An 18,747-nucleotide genomic window follows, 5' to 3' on the forward strand; every position below is an offset into this window, starting at 1 on the left:
ACTCCATGGTGGGGTCATTTTATGCTTTTGTCTCTTCAGTTTGTAACAAAAAAATGAATTACTTGCTGACATTTAGGAGGAACCATTAAGGTGCTGCACTATGTTTTATATGTACTAAAAAAAAATATTTACTATATTGACTTGAAAAGCAAATAAGACTGAATACACTAGGATCAAACTTGCAGGCATAGGAAAGACATATGAAAGATCTGCATCAAGATCATCAAGGATGTGTTTGACACAACAGTAAGATGCTTCAGGAGTATTCATGCTGAGACAACCAAGAGTAATAATAGTGGATAATGGGGTCATTTTATGCTTTTGTCTCTTCAGTTGGTAATAAAAAAAATGAACTACTTGCTGACATTTAGGAGGAGCCATTAAGGTGGTGCAATATTTACTATATGATGTACTAAATGAGCATCATAGGGAAAATTAGTGAAAGATGCATATAGAGATCATCTTAACTGAAAAGACTGAGTATATGGATGCAATCTTACTGGGAAAATTGCTGGATGAGATGCTAAATAATGATGGCTAAGAAATACCAGGCCACGTCTGGTATTCTTTTGTTATTTTCAGTTGTTATGTAGAAGAGTGGAAAGATAAGAAATGACATTATTAATAGAACTAAAGAAAGTTTGCTGATGCTAAGAGGAGCTCTCTGGGTGTCATGTGATTGTCAGATGCCCTTGAAACAAACAATTTTTTATAGGAAACGCCACTGCCGAAAATACTATAGTGGATAACTATGTTCAACAATGAAGTGAGTCTATATGTTTGGTAAAACCTCATAAGCTGCCAAAGTTGAGCAGGGAACTAGAAAACAAGAGTGCATAGGATTGTAGGAACATTATCTTTAATAAACATTTTCAATATAATGAGGGAATTAAGGGAACCTTTTCTGTAATGAAAGTTACCAATCATTACTTTATAATAAAGGGTAGAAGTAGAAAATATGCATGATATTTGGAACAAGTAACATCAAAGAAGAGTAAGAGTTGTACTTGTTATCATATAGCAATGGAGACCATAGACATGCACAACAAGGATCAAGAGGGCCCTAGAAAGGAAAAGGTATCATGAGTCAAAAAGCTCATAAAAGATGAGAGGAAGACACACAGGATATCCTTTTTTTGGTAAAAACAGCCAAGATATCCTAGATGAGAGCTGTTAGAGAGGATATAATAAACCATGCATTGGGGAAGCTAGAGCAGTGAGAATGATTGGGTAGAAGGATTTATAATAGAGGAAATTTTGGACAGCCAGGTTAAGCCCTTTTGTAATTGTTATAGTTATGGTTATTAGAAAACAAGGGGTCAAAAACAAAAAACAAAAAAAGAAAAAAAAGAAGCAAGGAACAAAAATTATGCTGTCTTTTACTTATAGTACTTTCTAATAAATTATTTGTATATCATGAAATATCAAGTTCTACAGTATTGGTTCTATGAGGATCCGTACAGGCATGTGTTCAGTCTTGCATTAACTATGCACTGGAGATAGATCTTGGATACTTATACAGGATCAAGAAACCCAATTAATACCTTCTAACTAGTCTTTTTAGGTAAGATCCTGGGTTGTTATAAATAGTATCAAAGTAGATCTAGTTCTTGGCCCATGTGAACTAGGGAACATTGCAATAAGGGCCCGTTTAAGCTGACCACAGGCTGATCATGGTATTTATGATTGGATTTGTGTTACTTATGATCAGATTCAAATGAATTTGGATCCTTAACTTGATGAGGATGCTAGAACTTAAACATGAGGAGTATGTGAGGATCCGTATGGATATATATGTATTTAGTCCCACATCGGCTATATACTAGGTTGATCTTGATTAGGTGTTTATACAAGATCTTTTTGTGTGAGGTCCTAGGTTTTTACGGGTTCCACTCCTTGTGGTTTAAGTTCAACTTCTAGCTTTCATGAAAGAAAAATTTGGAAACATCCATTTAATTATATCTGCGGGCAACTTCTAAGTCTATCTATTCCAATACTCGGCATACAAGCTGACATTTTTCAATATGCAGCATCGTCTGTCACTGCCTATAAACAACTTGATTGTGGTACAACATATATATGAAGCTTAGAGTGAATGCATGGTGCATTTGCATTTGCACTGGAGTGAGAAGCTAAATGGACATAAGTCACCGTTCCAGCATCTTCAACATGGCTTAGTTGTAACATTCACATGAACAAGCTTCCAGGTTTTCACAGTTATCCAGTTATCATCAATCTTATTTCTATTTAGAAGTTGCGACCTCCATGCGTATGATGTAGGCATCTAGACTATTATTTTGTTCACATCTGAAATGATGATGCTTGCAATTGCTATCCTAGCTAGGTTATAGCTCCTCATCTGCAGATATTAGTTTCCTTTTTTCCCCACTTTTTCAATTGTATGCATCAGGATGTTACTCCATCTGAAATATAATGAAAGCTGGTTTTCTGCAAATAAGTTTTGACCATAAACAGACTTTATACATTCTGTTATCCTTCCATTCATGCTTGTTCTGAATTTCTGATTGTAATTCCCACCATACAGGTGATGCCTTTTTTTTCACGACCCAATAAAGACTCCAAAATCCGCAAGTACTGGAATTGGTACCACCACTGGACTGGGAGGCTTGCACTTTTTTGTGCAGAAGTTAATATCGTTCTTGGGATTAAAGTTGGAGATGCAGGGTCTTCCTGGAAAGTTGGCTATGGTTTCAATCTTGCTGTCCTGCTAATTGCATCAATCATTCTGGAAGTCCTGTTGTGGACAAGATGGTCCAAGAGAACAGTACTTATACGACATACTAGAAGCAACTTGATGAATTGATGGCTTTCATTAGTGATCATGGTCAGTATCGGTGGTCCTACCTGTTCTCTATTTTCGTAAAAAAGTTGATAAATCCTTGATTTGGCATTGAATCGTAAATTTTCTTGCTCTTTTTCATTTGGTAGATTTCGCATTTGTTTGGCTCTAGTGCTTTCAAGATGGTTAGTTTAGTTGATTTGTTGAATGAAATAAAATCATGAAGGCCATGAAAATTTCTACCTACGAGCAGCTTTGGGCAAGATAGTTGCAAGTCATTGCAAAGATTCAAGAATCGTCTGATTAAGTTCAGCTCATTTAAGGATAACAAGACTGAAACTAGTTACAGACTAGTATGACATATAATCAGGTTTGATGATTGAAACCATCAGACTGGTGATATTTCTTCCAACTTTGTTCAGTAAATGCTTCCTCCTAAATCATTTATTGACTCACCTCATTTGTAAATGTTTGACTTGAGCTTCAGAGTATCTCTTGAATGAGCTTGTAAATTTTTGTTATTATTATTGTTGTTGTTGTTATATGATTATTATTATCTATTCAAGATGCAGTTGTCTTCTTAGGATACAATGACCCAATTGTTACTGATTAATAAGGTTCATTTACTCCAAGTGGAAGTACGGGGATAAAAATCCGAATAATCTCTCTTACTAGGAGCACGGAAATGAAGATGCAAGCAAAATATGTAGAAATTTGGAAGTTTGTTGTTTACTCAGGTGATATCCAATACCTATAACTTTGGAGTTTAATAGGTACAAAATGAAGATCACATTGCTGCAAAACAATGAATTTGTTCAGTCGAGTTTATGAGCTTAATGACCAGTGTATGACCAACCACTTTAACCACAAAAAGTTGATGTGACCACCAATGGTAGGAGACGATGAACACCTAAGTATCATCATATCATTGCTGGTACTAGTGGCATGCCTTAAGTTCCATTCCACCTACCAGCTAATGAAGTTGGAACATATGAGTACACTGATGAACACCTAAGTATGGTGAATTTATCATTGCTTTAAGACCAAATTTTAGCGCAATTCTAGGGAATAAAGTCAGGACTTTGGAAGGAGCAGGCCGGGGCTTAGCCTAGTGATTTGTATTTCCTTTGGCTCAATGTTTAGGCTTTGGAAGCCAGTAGAGTGCTTCACAATCTCAGTTCCTTGTGTTAGAGAGTGGGATAGTTTCACATCAGAAAATAGGTAAGGGATTTTAGATAACCTTCAATCTACACAGGCTACTCCTTCTATTAACTTTAGTTTTTACAGGAGGGGTGTTGCACAGGAGGAGGTATAGCTTGTACAAAATTACATTTTTCACAAAACAAAGACCTTGGGCATCAGCTATAAGAATATGCTGTAGTGACTAAGAAAACTGGTTGCCAGCCTGCGACTTGACATCAGGCTCTCATGCATGCTCCTCTATCCAGCCAGCCATCTGGTTAGCTTCGCTATGCATTTGTGTTGCTATAAAAATTGGACGAGTTTGAGAATTATTTGGTTCTTTTTTGTGCATGCATCTCTTTATCAATGATATTTATTTATTTTTTTTAGAACTAATTAAATCATTAACCGAACAACTACATCTAAATAAAACCAATTAAAGAGTTGCTCTTTGCTCATTGTAACTTCACCAAGAATAATCAGCAAAATCTTCGGTTTAACAATGAAATCTCAAGTACCATTATAAAGAGGATCAATGGAACTTTATGAGTTGAATTCAGAATTTCCATTTTTTTTTTTTTTAAGAGAGAGAGGCAGATTGACATTTGGATTGGAAACAAGACCAACTCAGAGTCCAATCGTAGAAACCTCCAAGTAAAGAAAGCTCAGTGTGTGATCTTTGCAGGTGTTTTTCCAAGCGTTTCACATAATTCTTTTATTTTATTATCAAGATAATTAATGATAAGCATATTACTAAAAAAAGCAGAATCAATATTAGGTTTAAGAGAAACCGGTGATTGCTGTCACACTGGGATTGGCTAACAATAGAAACTCACCAGCTGTCAAGCGATGATCTAAGCAGTGGCTACTATCACTACGTCAAATGATCTGGAGCCCACGACAGCTTCATCACCACATGAGTACAGTGACATGATCGGTTTCCGCGAAAAGGTTCTGGGGCCCACAACAGGTGTCCTCATGCGAGGTCAGGAGCACGGTCAATTATCCGACGGTGACCCCCTTTGTCTCCTCCCAGCATAAGGTCTCCAAGATGGGTCCACTCAATGGACAGTTTGGATCTATCGGAAAAATACCTGATCGTAATCTTTCATGGGTCCGTTCCCTCCTTTCATCACTTGTAGCAGGCCTACCGTCTGATCTAAACGCTGTTTGCTTTTAGAAGGACTTAAAGCTTTTTTTTTTTGTTTGTTTTTTTTCGATTGAAAGGACTTAAAGCCTGTTGATTGCATGGAAGACCATTGTTATGGTTCTTTCTTTTTCGTGTTTGATTGCAAGGGCCCATGGCTCCCTGATTAGGGTGGCAATCGAGGGTCAAATCAGATACAAATTGGATCAAAAATTCATCGATTCAAATTCAACTTGTTTATTAAATAGATCAAAATTACAAATTTGAATCCAATCTGTTTGTTAAATAGGTAATCCGATTCGACCCAAATAATCTATTTATTAAACAGGTTAAATGGGTTAGGCGAATTTCTAATGAGTTAAATGGATTTAAACAGATTAAACAGGTTAAGAAGGTTGGATTAAACAGGTCAGAATCAGGTTAAACAAGTTTCAAATAAATTAATAAATTTTAAACATGTTAAACGAGTCAGGTCATAACCCGATCTACTTACTCAATGGGTCAAAACGGGTTAAATGGTCAAAGATTTAACCCTGAACCCAAGAATTGATGAGTCGGATCATAAATTACCACCTTTATTCGCGATCAATGATAGAATTTACTGTAAAATGGAACATGTTAACTAGATCACAAAAGAGTACTCGAATTGTGGTGCAACCTGCAAGCAAACCAAGCGAGTCATTCTTTAACAAGAAAAGCTGAAATATTTCAAATGCTAAAATGGTGTGGCTTAGTGGCTTGATGGACATAAGAATCTTCTAGCTTTTAGGCAACTGTGTTTTCTAAATTCACCGTCACCTGTTCATTAAAAAAAATTGCGACAAAAGAAACAATGAATTTAGTTAATTTTGTAACAAGTTTTACTGTTAACTCCACCTCCGCTGGCTCTTGTCAGCAACCAAGCATGACCTTCATTCCAATAGGCCACTGGAAAGAGACCCTCTGTTTTTTTCCTTCGGCTGTGGAGAGAGAGGGAGAGAGCATCGACATCGATGGAAGCCCAAGCCACTCGCTCTGCGTCGCAAACAGGGTAATTTTGTACCCGCTTGGGCTACTGGGCCTTCTTGTCGAGATTTGTGATGCGTTCATGTCTTCATCGATTGGAAAAGTACAATTTATGATTAAGGTCATCGCTGAACCCGGCATAATCTCGATTTGGACAAGACCATACGGACTGATGGTGGCCTGGGTTTGGTGCTCCAGTAACTCGTGAGAGGTTTGTCCTCACATTGACCCCCTGAATAACGCCTTCTCCAATACCTATTGAGAGCCAATTATTTGTGCTCCAACAATGTAAAATATGTCACATCACAAACAAGATAAAAAATCAACGCAAGAATTCATAATCCGTTAAGCTTTGAATCTGAAACCTATAACTTAAGGCCTGTTTGGCATTGCTTTTATTTTTTCTATTTTGTATTTTAGGTTATCCAGTGAAAAGTTTTGAAGACTTTGAAAGAAAAACTACATCACTTTCGCAAATAAGCGATGATAGAATTAATAAATAGCAGAAATTTTGCGAGAATATTGTCTTCCATGCAAAGTTCCACATAAAATTTTACTAATTCTTAAAGAACCAAACATAAAAAATTGACAGCGATGGCAGACATGCTGATTGTTAGAGATCACCATTCAATTTATTATTGAAAACTAAAATCTAAACCTTTGGAAAGACCAATTGGTGTTGCAGAAAAATAATGCCGGCGCCACCAATTGTATCAAGGAAATAGTAGAAAATAATTAATCTTAGTTAGATTTCGCATATAGAATTAATCTCCTCCCAACAAAAAGGAACAGGCATGTTGGCGACCAGTTCATGACGACCGATGGTGCTCCCAAGTTGAGTTATTAATTGGCCACCCAAAGAGAGGCTGCCGTGGCCTCTCGAGAGTTGGTGCTCGGCGCTCTTTTACCTTCCCTCACCATGCTACGCCAATGAAAGGCACCGGAGAAGGAGTGGATGCAATGAACGGAGCTCGGGTTGGGGGGGGGAAGGAGGAGTTAGCGAAGGGCAGGGGCCACTGATAATGTGGAGCGATCCGAGATGGGATGGGACGGGACGGCGGGGCCCGCCGTTGGGTATTTGGCCAAAAGTCCACACAAGGAGACAAAGCCATCGCCCCACTTCCAGCTGGTGTCGGCCGTCGGCATCGCCTCTGGAAGCCCCGAGCCAAAGCGAGCCTCTCCCCCTACCCAAAGCTGCACCAATCATTGGCAGGGGTGGGGCCAAGCTCCCCTCGGCATCTCTCCAAATGCTCCCAAGTACGAAAGCTCCCCCTGGTTCCTCTTTGGATAGCGATGAGAGAACTACGACGCAGAGGGGGAGGGATAACTGGTTGTTATATTTAGAATATATATGTATTATATTATATAATTCCTTCAAAGATAAGACGGGATAGCATATTACTTTGTCCTGGAGTGCAGTTAATATGATGGTAATTATTTCTTAGATGAAAAGATAACTATGCCTTTTTTGTGGTTATCCTCTATATTTGGGATAAGACATGAGGATAATCCTGGTTCGATGGTACTATCGGCGGCCGGGGTTCTGTCCATATTCGTTGCCAGTTTGATATGTATCCTGGGGATAAAACAGGATAAGTTTCTCGTTTCCACTGGTTAACTGGTTTGTAAACGACGCATTAAAAGAGAATTCTAAAACATCCTTCAAATGGTTGTAAAACAGTGATTGGCATTTACATCTTTCTTTGAAGGTTCTTGGACGAACGTGGAAGCACTTATTATTATTATTATTATTTTGGGAGGTAGCAGCACTTCATAAAGTATTATGAGCAAGGGATGTGGTTCCCTTTCTATGCACCCGGCCACCTTTTATCAAATTGGTTCATAGGTCGTGGTGGGATGTGCAACGTGCTGCATTCTTGTTGGGCCAGGTGTCATTAGGGACATGAAGTACTTTTATTGAAATGTGGATTAAGAGGGCGGCGTGGATGCTCTCCAGCTTAGATACAAATTAAGTATATATATTTTACTCTTTTAAGAATATACCATGGGGAGATTCTCCTCCTTGCTTTGGCACCTTTTGCAGGTACAGTCCCGGAAGCATATTGCTCAAGAAAATGACCCCCCGTAAACCTTTAAAGCAGCGTTAGCTCAACTCAGTAATTAATCGCGCACATACAATATATATATATATATATATATATATATATATATATAGCTGATGTGTTTTTTTTCTATTGTTTCTTTCATCAATAAATATATATAGCTGCAGATAGGCTGTAGATTACACTAGGACACTCACATCTTAGTCCGTGCTATATTCTTGCAATGAACTTTCTACTACTGAAGCATTTCTCCTCTCTTCATGCATGCTTCTGATAGGAGGACATCGCATCAACTTAGTTATACATGGAGTCATAGATTTAGAAGGCAAACCAATGTTTCGCAAAACAAAAAAAAGGAATCGTTGACTTATAGATCAGTGGAATGAACTTAATGTTCAATGCTATAATTAATGGTGAAAGGTCTGAGAAGTATGATGTTACATATGTGAAACCTCTCTAATATTCCTGCAAGTATTGATACTAATAGGTGAGAAACTCGCACATCATGTAAGAGTAACTGTGTAGTAAAAGGTTGCTTGGGTGCTCAGACACATCCGTATTCCTTTGGGATACATTAGTGCTCCAGATTTAATAGAGATTTCAATATCACGACAAGTTCCACAAGTGGTGTTTACCAGCAGCTACACTAACAGAGTCAACCATTAATAAATTAATTAGCATCAAATTTATCTTACGTGCTTCATTTGGAAACAATAAAAAGAGCACTGTGGCCAGCAAAGAGATGGTGACTTATGGTCACATGGAAGATTAGGGACATATTTGTGCTCCAAATACAATTATGGACGGCGATATCAGATGAAGCTACAAAATTATGTTACCTAATCTCGAGCAATATAATCGAGATAAGTTGGGACCGACCTATGATTACTCGGAAAGAATCCTTCCAGAGATTAATCAACTTTCACTAGCACGCATTTTTATCTTCCATGCTTCATTTGGAAGTATGAGGACATAAGTCCAAGACTACTAAGCAAAGAGATCGCCACTGCTGGGATTTGAAGCATGACCTTTCTTTTCAAGTCCTTTGGGAGTATCGATGCGTGGCTAATGTAATGCCATTTAAGGTCTTCTTTGTCATGCCATCAATTCCATAACAGCTAATGCCTTCCATTTCTTACACTAGTGGCTTGCCCTATTATAGATTCCCACTTCATCACCCTCCTTTCCTTGCATGGTCCACGGAGCTCGTTCGCCACCTTTTCTTTTACCAGCCCACCAAAATTTCCATTTCCATTTCCATCTCCATTTCATTCGCGTCCCGCCACCAGTTCGACCCCACACAACATGTGACATTGTTGAGTTATTCTTCTAGAGCTTTCCAAGTGGTGGATGGCTATTTTATTGCATAGTTGGTTCCCCATTTAGTATCTACCACGACAAATTAAATAAGCTAAGGTCTAAATATATGGAGGGTGGTGTCACCTTTCGCTATTGTTTTTATTAGATTTATGAGAAGCGATGGGGCACGTGAAGGGATTAGGTCATGTTGGTAGGCGAATCTGAATCATTTGGACGAACTGGAAGACAGGATATGCCTCCCTCTGTTTTTTTTTTTAAAATCTTTTTTTTTCTATATATATATTTTCTTTACGTTTGCCTTCTTAGTGTCGTTCCACTGCCGGTCTTTGAACTTTCCAAGTGCTCTAGCTCCATTTACTTTGATTGTTTTTTATTTTAACCATTGATTGTTGGGCTTACGTAGGCCCTGACGTTTTCACCATATATTTTTTTATTTATTATTAGTGGCTCACACCCGAGAAGTATTCAAGGTTAAATTTAACTAAAATAAGGCAGTGTCGACGCTGCCTCTGGCCCAAAGGTATGCATCCTTGAACTTAAACTATGATACAAAATTTTGCTCACAACAATCAACTTCGGTTTCGTCTGCTTCGCAATCTGTCTTCCTGCCCTTATCAATTTTATTCTTGTGTCAAAGCCGATCAATCGCTCGCAGCACGAATGAGAGTAATCGACTTATTTGTCGGTAGCGATACCTAGTGAAGAGAAGTAATGGTAAAATTAGAGAGCTTTGCAATATATTTGTTTCTTGGAGATAAACCAAAGTGGCTGGTAGTTTGTTCTTTTAATATGACAGGGTCGTGTAAATGGAGGAAACTCATTATATTGTTTTAAATTAAATTAATGAACATAATAAAGTAGAGGTGCATATGATGTGATGTCCATGGCATCAAGGCTTGTATAATCTTCATACTTAGAGTTTATAATTGTTATATCCCTTAAAGATGGAGGATCATTTTGTTTATCCACCCATAATATTACCGTATAATATTAGTGAAAATGAAGGCAAACAAGTGAAAAAGAATCGAACGGATGAAATTTCACTTTTGTTAAAATTTTGAAAAATTAGAAACCATTTGTTCATATTCATAATATGTTGATATAGCACCGACGTAGCTGTCGCTTTTGTTTTTTTTTTCCTGTTTGTGCTATATCACAGCTCATGGTACGCCATACCGAGCCGAATCGGACGGTATAAAATGTACCGTATTGATTTGGTTCCAGTATTCGGTACGGTGTATCAATATTTGGTATGCCAAAAAATTCTGTACTGTATTGATTCTGTGCCAGTGTGATACTAGTATAGAGTTCGGTACCGAGACGACGAACTTTATCATAGCCACTTCAAGACTTTAAGAACTGGCCCGAGTATTTCTTTTCTCCTAATATAAAGATTGATACATAATAATTTAATTATATCTGCACAATACTGCTACTAGTTGGAACCATATATGATATATGGGACAACCCATTTTTGCTAGCATGACATCAGACACGCACACGACTCATGAATCATAGTAACATGAGAAATACTCTTTTGTTTGTATAGGATTTCATTTTTTTTCCCCCATGTTAGTATCAACATGCCAAGTTGCAGATGATCCAAATTTTTGTAAGGAGGAAAACGCCAAATTATACCCCTTCCACAGAGACCAACATCCCAAGTTACACCCTCCTCGTTTGTTAACTAAAAAAGACATCGCTTACATGACACATTTCCAAAAGTGGAGATCCAAGGCAAATGCTGTCTCACGCACCGGGTGGCACAGTTGCTCATCGAAGCATAGAAAAAAAATATAATTTATAAAAAAAATATTAAAGTTTTTTTAAAAATAAAAAGATAATATTTTTATGATTTTATTATATTTTATGAAAAAAAATTAATAGAGACATAAGAAAAAGCTATTTTCTACCTATTGTGAATTGAAAAGGCCATCAAAATTTATGAATCAATTGTTTTTATAAAAAATATAATAGATATTTTATATATTTTTTTCCGAAAAACATAAACATAGATCATTTTAGAATATTATTATGATCCATAAAATATGTTAAAACTATTTTTTTGACGTATTTTCAGAAATTAATTTTTTTAAAAAAAATTGGTGAAAAACAACTTTTTCTGCGATCCAAACAATTTTATAGTGATTCACGTAGCTGTATTTATATTGGGGGCTCGTTTGGTTCGCGGAAAGCATTTTATCTCATAAAAATATAATTTTTGAGAAGAAGTGAGAAAAGAATATTTGGAAAAATACTTTTGATCATAAAAAAATATAAAAATATAAATTTTTTTTAGAAAAAATTTTAATAAAATAAAAGTTATTTTTTTATTTTTTTATTGGCCATACCTTTTTTTTTTTTTTTTCTCGCGAACCAAACGAGCTCTCGTAGGGAAAGGAAAAGAAACGCTTGGGATTTACCGGCCCGCCCAAGTCCTCGCCTATATATAAGGTTGCCACCCCATTTCTTTTTCCTCTCCTCTTTCCATCGCTCTTTTATTAGTGTAGGTAGAAAAGAAAGACAAGATATATATATATATATATATATATATATATAGAGAGAGAGAGAGAGAGAGAGAGAGAGAGCAGAGACGGGAAAAGAAGCGGAGGAGATGTACGCGGAGGCAAGGCTTCAGTATCCTTTCTTGCAGGGATTTCCGCCGGAGGCGGCGGCGCCGCCGCCCCACCAGCTTCAGCACTACTCCCATCTGCCACCCTTGGGCATCAGCCTTCCAAATGGTGAACCCCACATGGTAATTTACTCGCACCTCTTCATCTTTTGTTTCTAATTTTTTTAATATCTGATGTATTTTTGTTTTTTTTTCTCTTTAACTGGAATGAGAATTGAAGGCTGCTCCGCTCTTCTTCTTTCTTTCTTTCTTTTTTTTTTCTTTTCCAAAAAGGAAAAAAAATGTGCAAGAGGAAAGGCGGAAAAGGTGTTTTGGAGATAGTTGTGGGTCTTTTGGTAAAAGAAGGGAAGCACCGCGCGGCAAGGCGAGAATTGCCCACTGTCTTTGTCAGGATTACTGAAATGCCCCTGGACTGCGGCCATTTTTTCCCTTTGATTCGGCAACTGATAAGATTGGTTACTAACATAAAGATATTTCAAGAGTAGTTTTGTTTGGTGTCAAGCAAATTTTTCTATTAGTTGGTTATTGCGTTTTTTCTGCATGCCGTTGACCGTTGATCTAATTCTACTCACTGTTTTTTTTGGTAAGATTACTCTTTAGATTTTACTAAGTAGTCAGGATCTTGTGTAGGTTCTTTGCTATGTTCCATTGATTTTATGCATTCTAATACGACAAATGCTTGTAGCTTGAATGCAACATATACGCTAAATAATGTTTCATACGGATTACCACTGATATCTATCGAGTCTTGATATATGAATATTTTCCGGTGCTTAATAAATCAAGCTGTTCCTACTGGTTATTTTGTTTGCGCTTCACAGGTTCTGGTATCAAAAAGAAGGAAAAAAAGTTGAACTCCTTGAACAATTCTCTGCTATCCTAATTTTATCCATCTGCTTGTGCTTATCAAGAATCTATTCATACCTTTATTCCATGAAAAATCCTTTGACATTGGTCTTGGATATAAAGGGTGCTCAGATAAGAAATTCTCTTTTTTTCTGGTAGCAGGATAACATAACTATTACTAACAACTACCAAATTATTGATTGGGATTATCAATTTTGATTCTGCGGTATAAATACGGTCATATATAAGTACCTGCTGTTGTTCTTTTACATCTCGTTCTTTTGCTTCTTTTTCTTCATGTGCTTCCTTCATTTAGATTTTTTGTTTTAAACTACTTGTAGGTTTAGGTTGCATTGTGTTCTGTGGTTTGAGTTGGTGAACGTGTGAAGACTGACAAGTTCTACTGTGGTAAGGCACTAGTGAATGCTAGAAGTTGGTACTCGGTGCATGGTTGCCAAGGATTCAATTAGTTATCCTTTCTTTTTTTGACTAAGGATATTCTGTCAAGTTCTTTATTGATATGTTTTATAAATGTTATGTTTGGCTGAATGGAGATCCATTTCAAAAGATTATAAATATCCTTGCTTAAGAATTAACACTATGTATTACATTCTACAGTAGAGAAAAAGAGAGATTGAGAAAAAGTTATAATTCTCTCATTATAAAAGCTATAAACTTGTTATGTATATAGAACACTTTATACTTTAAGACATGGTTTCAGAAATAGATGGCCATGATTAGGTGGTTTTGAAGGTGGATGAATTCTCTCAGTTGTATGGTATTAGTCTATCAAGTCGTGGTGGTTGAGTACTGATTTCTCTCACAATGCTTAAGGGATAACAGCCATTTCTATTGCTAATGTATATATATTAAATTGAATTGGCTTCTTGCTGCATCTCATTGTTTGCTTGGTGATCTTATCATGTTTATTGCCAAATCACACTAGAACATGCTTTGTTTCCAATTCTTAAGTTCATATTCTTTCCACTTTAGGCAAAAAAATAGAGACTTCATCCATACAGTCAAATCCTTGGATATTAAGGCGACGTGAATCCAGTGTTTGTAGTAACAAGAGTAGTCTTAAGGATTAATCAGGACTTTGAGCAAGGTACGCCATACCGCATCGAATCGGGCGGTAGGGGGGGTATCGTACCGATTCGGTACCAGTATGCGGTACGAGGGGCATATCGACACTCGCTACGCCGAACCGGCTTCTGTATCGGGTGTACCAACATAGTAACAAGATAGCATCAATATGGAGCTCAGTACCGGGATGATGTACCTCAGCTTCGAGACTATTTCATGAAAATATTGATATTTCTGTTATCAACATATGAATTTCTCCTGTTATGCAAAATAGACTTCAGTCATTGTACAGATTAATAAACTATATGCTGCTCAGAATCTGAAGTGTCACATGGAACAGGAGCATTGGAAGCACATTTCATGGATGAAATTGACACCATAACACAGCAACCCCTGCATCTAAGATTTAAACTATACCATATTACCATTTGCAGAATTATCTGATATTATTTATGCCTCAACATTTTCCTTCAGATATTTCTAGCAAATTCAGTGAACAACATAAGAAGTTTATATCATCAAATAATCACATAAGCCTCAGACCAAGGACTAGTAATTTAGTTTACTAAATTTATGCATTTATTTTCATATGCTTGATGACTATGCTAAACTAATAAAAATTTCTTTGCTTCCATATTTGATTAGATGAACGGCAGAAGCAACACATTTAGAGCATTATGCTCTCCACCTAACTTTAAATCTCTTACTTGAATAATTGAAACTTCCACTGGACAGCTACATATGACACAAAAAATAATCATCAATTCTGTATCAACAATCTCCAAGAAATCTTCAAATGCAATACCACTAATTGTCTTCGGTTGCTACAATGATATATGTAAAGGAAAAATTACAACATAAACTGAAGTACTGAACCATCAATATAAATTAAGAATAAAAGCTTGTTTATTGGTGTAAACAATATATGGACCATGTCTATCTCTATATCATGGTTTCTGTCTTAACCAAGATGTACTTTTTTCAGATGTTCTTTGTTCACTTATCAACAATATGACCAACAAGAACATGAAAAACCTACATATGTTGTGGAAGAAGCTAGTAGTTTTTGAGGATGGAACATAATTTCCTTAACTCTTTGGTTTTTTTCTATAGGGTAACATGATGCACAGCTCTGTTATATCAGATTATGACCTGGGTGGAGAAGGGGATCTATTCAAAGCTCCTAAACCCATCATAGAGGAACTAATACTTCCGCTTGATCCCATGACATTTGCCATGTCCACTATATCTGGAGGTGATGATGTCATCACAGAAACATTTAAGGTTGGGGACATGGAGTCGACCCAAATTGATCATCTACTGAATGATGTCTTCTATGAGTGCAAGAAGGACCTCCTAGAGAAATCTGCAATTGAAGAGTCATTTTCTGAGGTATTAGATGTAAAGTTTCCTGCAGTGCAAATAGAAGAAGATTCAAATACAGAGAAAATTAGATTAGTTGCGGAAGGACCATTGCAGAAAAGTATCAGCTCTGGGTGTCTAACCTCAATGGAGTGGATCCACGAGAGCACAATTATACCAAAGTTTCTTGATTTTCAAGGACTGGATTTTGAAGCTGCATTTGGGCTGAGGAGAGCATACAGTGATGGGGATATTCAGGTCAGAATAAATCCATCCAGTTCTCTAGACTGGTTGTTTTCCTTTTTTTTTTAATTCTTTGTTTATGTTGACTTTGCTTTCATAAGAAACATTAAAGAACAAGAAATCAACATGATAATTTCTTTTTAACAAACCCTTTTTTAAAATGAGCGATCCCTTGAACTATCTGTGCCACTATTTGAATTTAAATTTCAGGCCCACTCTACAGAGTTCATAAATGCAGAATAATATAATTAAGCTCAGATTGGCTTGTGCAAGCAAAATCGGTGGACAAAGGAACCCATATCAAAAGCTAAGTTCTCCCAAGTCAAAGGGGAAAACAAAAGCTAAGTTCTTAAGAACAGTTTTATAGCAGAGTTCTCTGCTTCAACATTGAAATGAATTATATCAGAATAACTCCATCAAACAGTTTAGTTGTCTTACATTACTTCAAACTCGAATATTGCATTTTTATTAAAAAAGGAAATGCACCTGCTTTAACAAATGCCTATGATGCTCATTTGCTAATGTGCATCAATTTTCTTTGAAAGTGAGTGCAAATTGAGGTGCTAAGTTGCTGCCATTTTTCAATTGGTTCTACAACTCTTATTATTTATAATGATTTTCATGGGAAATTTATCAGAAAGTAGCGCATTAGTCATTACTATGATGGAAATTTATGTGCAGAAAGATCATTGCAGATTTTTCTTGAAAAAGTTTTGAAAAACTTAAATGCTTTTTTTTGTAATATACTCTGTATAAAACTTATTTTAGAGACAACATTTTAAGTACTTGTAGCTTTATGGGGCATGGGCACACATTCCAGATGCAAAAATCCAACCATCAAGAATATTTCTTTTCAAAATATTATGTGTTTCCCAAGATATGCCAGCAATGGGCAAATCTCCAGCACACCTGACTGCATGCCCGTGAAATAATTATCTGCCTACGGCTAGGTATTGTTTGGCTTGATGCCAAGTATACTAAGAAGTCTAGATGTGCCTGTAATGTCCACAGGATGTTGGAGGTCATTGATTTTGAGTTTTTCTGACAGAATCTTGGCAATAATAATACAAATTTTGGGAGCACAAGTGCTGTTCGTTCGTCATTTGAGCGGCTTTTAACCATCAGCGACCTCAAGAGTGAAGAACGAAGGCAAAAGCTTTCCAGATATAGAAAGAAGAAGACCAAGAGAAACTTTGGCAGGAAAATCAAGGTAAATGACTACCATCTTTTCAACTTCCCCCTCTTTTTAAGAGTTTAAAGCTTAAAAATGATGAGTGAGACAAGCGGGTAAAGTGTAGCTAATATGATATTTGCTTCCATTCAGCCATGTTGAAAGTTGTTACTTTGTTACCTTTGACAAATATGACAAAGAGATGATTATACTAATAAAAAAAGAAACAAAAAAGACAGACAGAGATGAGTACAATCACTTTCTGGAAGAACAAATTTGTTATTGTTCAGAACTTGTCATGGTTTCTATGAGGTTATTTATTTCACATACAAGATTTCAATATCTAAATATTCTATGCAAAGTTCGTATCTTTTATATATTTATTTAGGTATTTGATAATAAGGATGTAAGAGAAAAGAACTTTGAAGAGTAGAAACCATTAGGAGAAAAATGAACCAACAACCACGAAAAAACTAGAGACTTTTTCCCAACAATGTTTTGATGTACAAAGGAAAAATTCCCAGTTACGTTGCTGGTGGGAGTTCATGTCTTTGGGTCTATTGGATATTACCTATATTGGGAAAAAAAATAAATTGCTTATTTAAACTTGATATCATATAGATTATGTCCTTGGGCAGAATTAAGAAAATGCATATCTCATTTGACAAAAATTCCATCAAATTTAAACATGGTCTCTGCATAGCCACTACTCCACCCTCATCCTCTCTTCCCTAGCCGCTTTAGCACCCACTTCTTCCACTCATAACCACCACCTCTTATTCACATGTTCTTGCCACTCCTCCTGCTGCTTTGTGACACCCAAACAGAAATCCTTCGGCCTCCTCAGTGGCACCTCCAAGTTCAACCAACATGGTATGCAATTCACATGTGAGCGTGCCGAAGGATTACAACATATAAAAGCTTGTATAAGAACTGCAATCATCCTAAGGTTGAAAGAACTTGCACTTTTTCACCAAAAAAAAAAAGAACTTGCACTATACTTTTTCATTATTCGCATGTAGCTGCTTGTCAATGAAATAACTCATCAAATACTTTGCAATGACTACTTGGAATATTTTCGCTTTTCACTTTTTAGAATCCATCTTTTGCTTTGGCAAGGATGAGCACAATCCCAAATTCTCCCTGCCCCACCAAAAAGAAAAAGGAAAAGAAAAGGTAAGGTACACAAACCAAGGGCCTCTATATGTGTGTGTGTGTGTGTTTTTTTCCATGCTGCCTCTTTATCTAGTAATTTCATCACTGAAAACCTCATCTTGCTTAGGCCCTGTTGACAGGGACTACAATCCCATTTCATCAAATACTATAATTAACCCATTTGATGACTAATCTTTATTAATTACCTCTATAGTGATTTAATGTCTTCCTAAGAAGCATCACAGGATTGTTGTGCAATAATTAGTTAGACAATGAAGCCTGCCCTGGGCTAATATGTAAGGTATTGATCGATGAAATTAACTGATTACTTTTATTGCAAATTATCACATATATCGAATTTGGTTCTGGTCACATTTTTTTCCCAAAGTTGTTTGTGAAACTGTGTAAGGTGGTAAGTTTGTATTTTGCAGTATGCTTGCAGGAAGGCCCTAGCAGATAGTCAGCCAAGGGTACGTGGAAGGTTTGCGAAGACTGAAGAATGCGAGGTTTCGAGGCCGAACAAGTAAATGTATATTATTCCACTGGGAAATGGTTAGAGTTACAAGGGTGCGAGCCCCTCAACAGAGGTCAACAACCGTATGTGGCTTCTGGATTACTGAAGGAAACCTCTGTCGTTGGGATATCTGCTTTGATGTAATAAAATAATTGTCGCTCGACGGACATGGAGCTGTGCTCCTGTAAAAAGTTTTGAATAAAATGAAATTTTCTACCTCA

General features: G+C 36.7%; 1 protein-coding gene across 4 annotated transcripts; it reads left to right on the forward strand.

The window, feature by feature from the left end:
• The first annotated feature begins 11,994 nt into the window (after positions 1–11,994).
• Positions 11,995–18,747, forward strand: LOC103714196 (two-component response regulator-like APRR9). 4 transcript variants are annotated; one of them, XR_005511424.1, is made up of 6 exons: positions 11,995–12,055; positions 12,088–12,272; positions 15,195–15,701; positions 16,735–16,896; positions 18,227–18,313; positions 18,444–18,747. XR_005511424.1 is itself a non-coding variant. In XM_039125452.1 (5 exons), the coding sequence occupies exons 2-5, from the start codon at positions 12,132–12,134 to the stop codon at positions 18,537–18,539; spliced, it is 906 nt and encodes a 301-aa protein (XP_038981380.1). In that variant the 5' UTR covers positions 12,029–12,053; positions 12,086–12,131; the 3' UTR covers positions 18,540–18,747. The 4 variants fall into 4 exon arrangements, 3 of the variants coding, with proteins under 3 accessions (XP_038981380.1, XP_038981381.1, XP_026663124.2); XM_039125452.1 differs by lacking the exon at positions 18,227–18,313 and having other exon boundaries at positions 12,029–12,053; positions 12,086–12,272; XM_039125453.1 differs by lacking the exons at positions 11,995–12,055; positions 18,227–18,313 and adding an exon at positions 12,423–13,403 and having other exon boundaries at positions 12,138–12,272.

This window comes from Phoenix dactylifera, chromosome 4 (assembly GCF_009389715.1).
Source record: "Phoenix dactylifera cultivar Barhee BC4 chromosome 4, palm_55x_up_171113_PBpolish2nd_filt_p, whole genome shotgun sequence".
Lineage (NCBI taxonomy): Eukaryota > Viridiplantae > Streptophyta > Magnoliopsida > Arecales > Arecaceae > Phoenix > Phoenix dactylifera.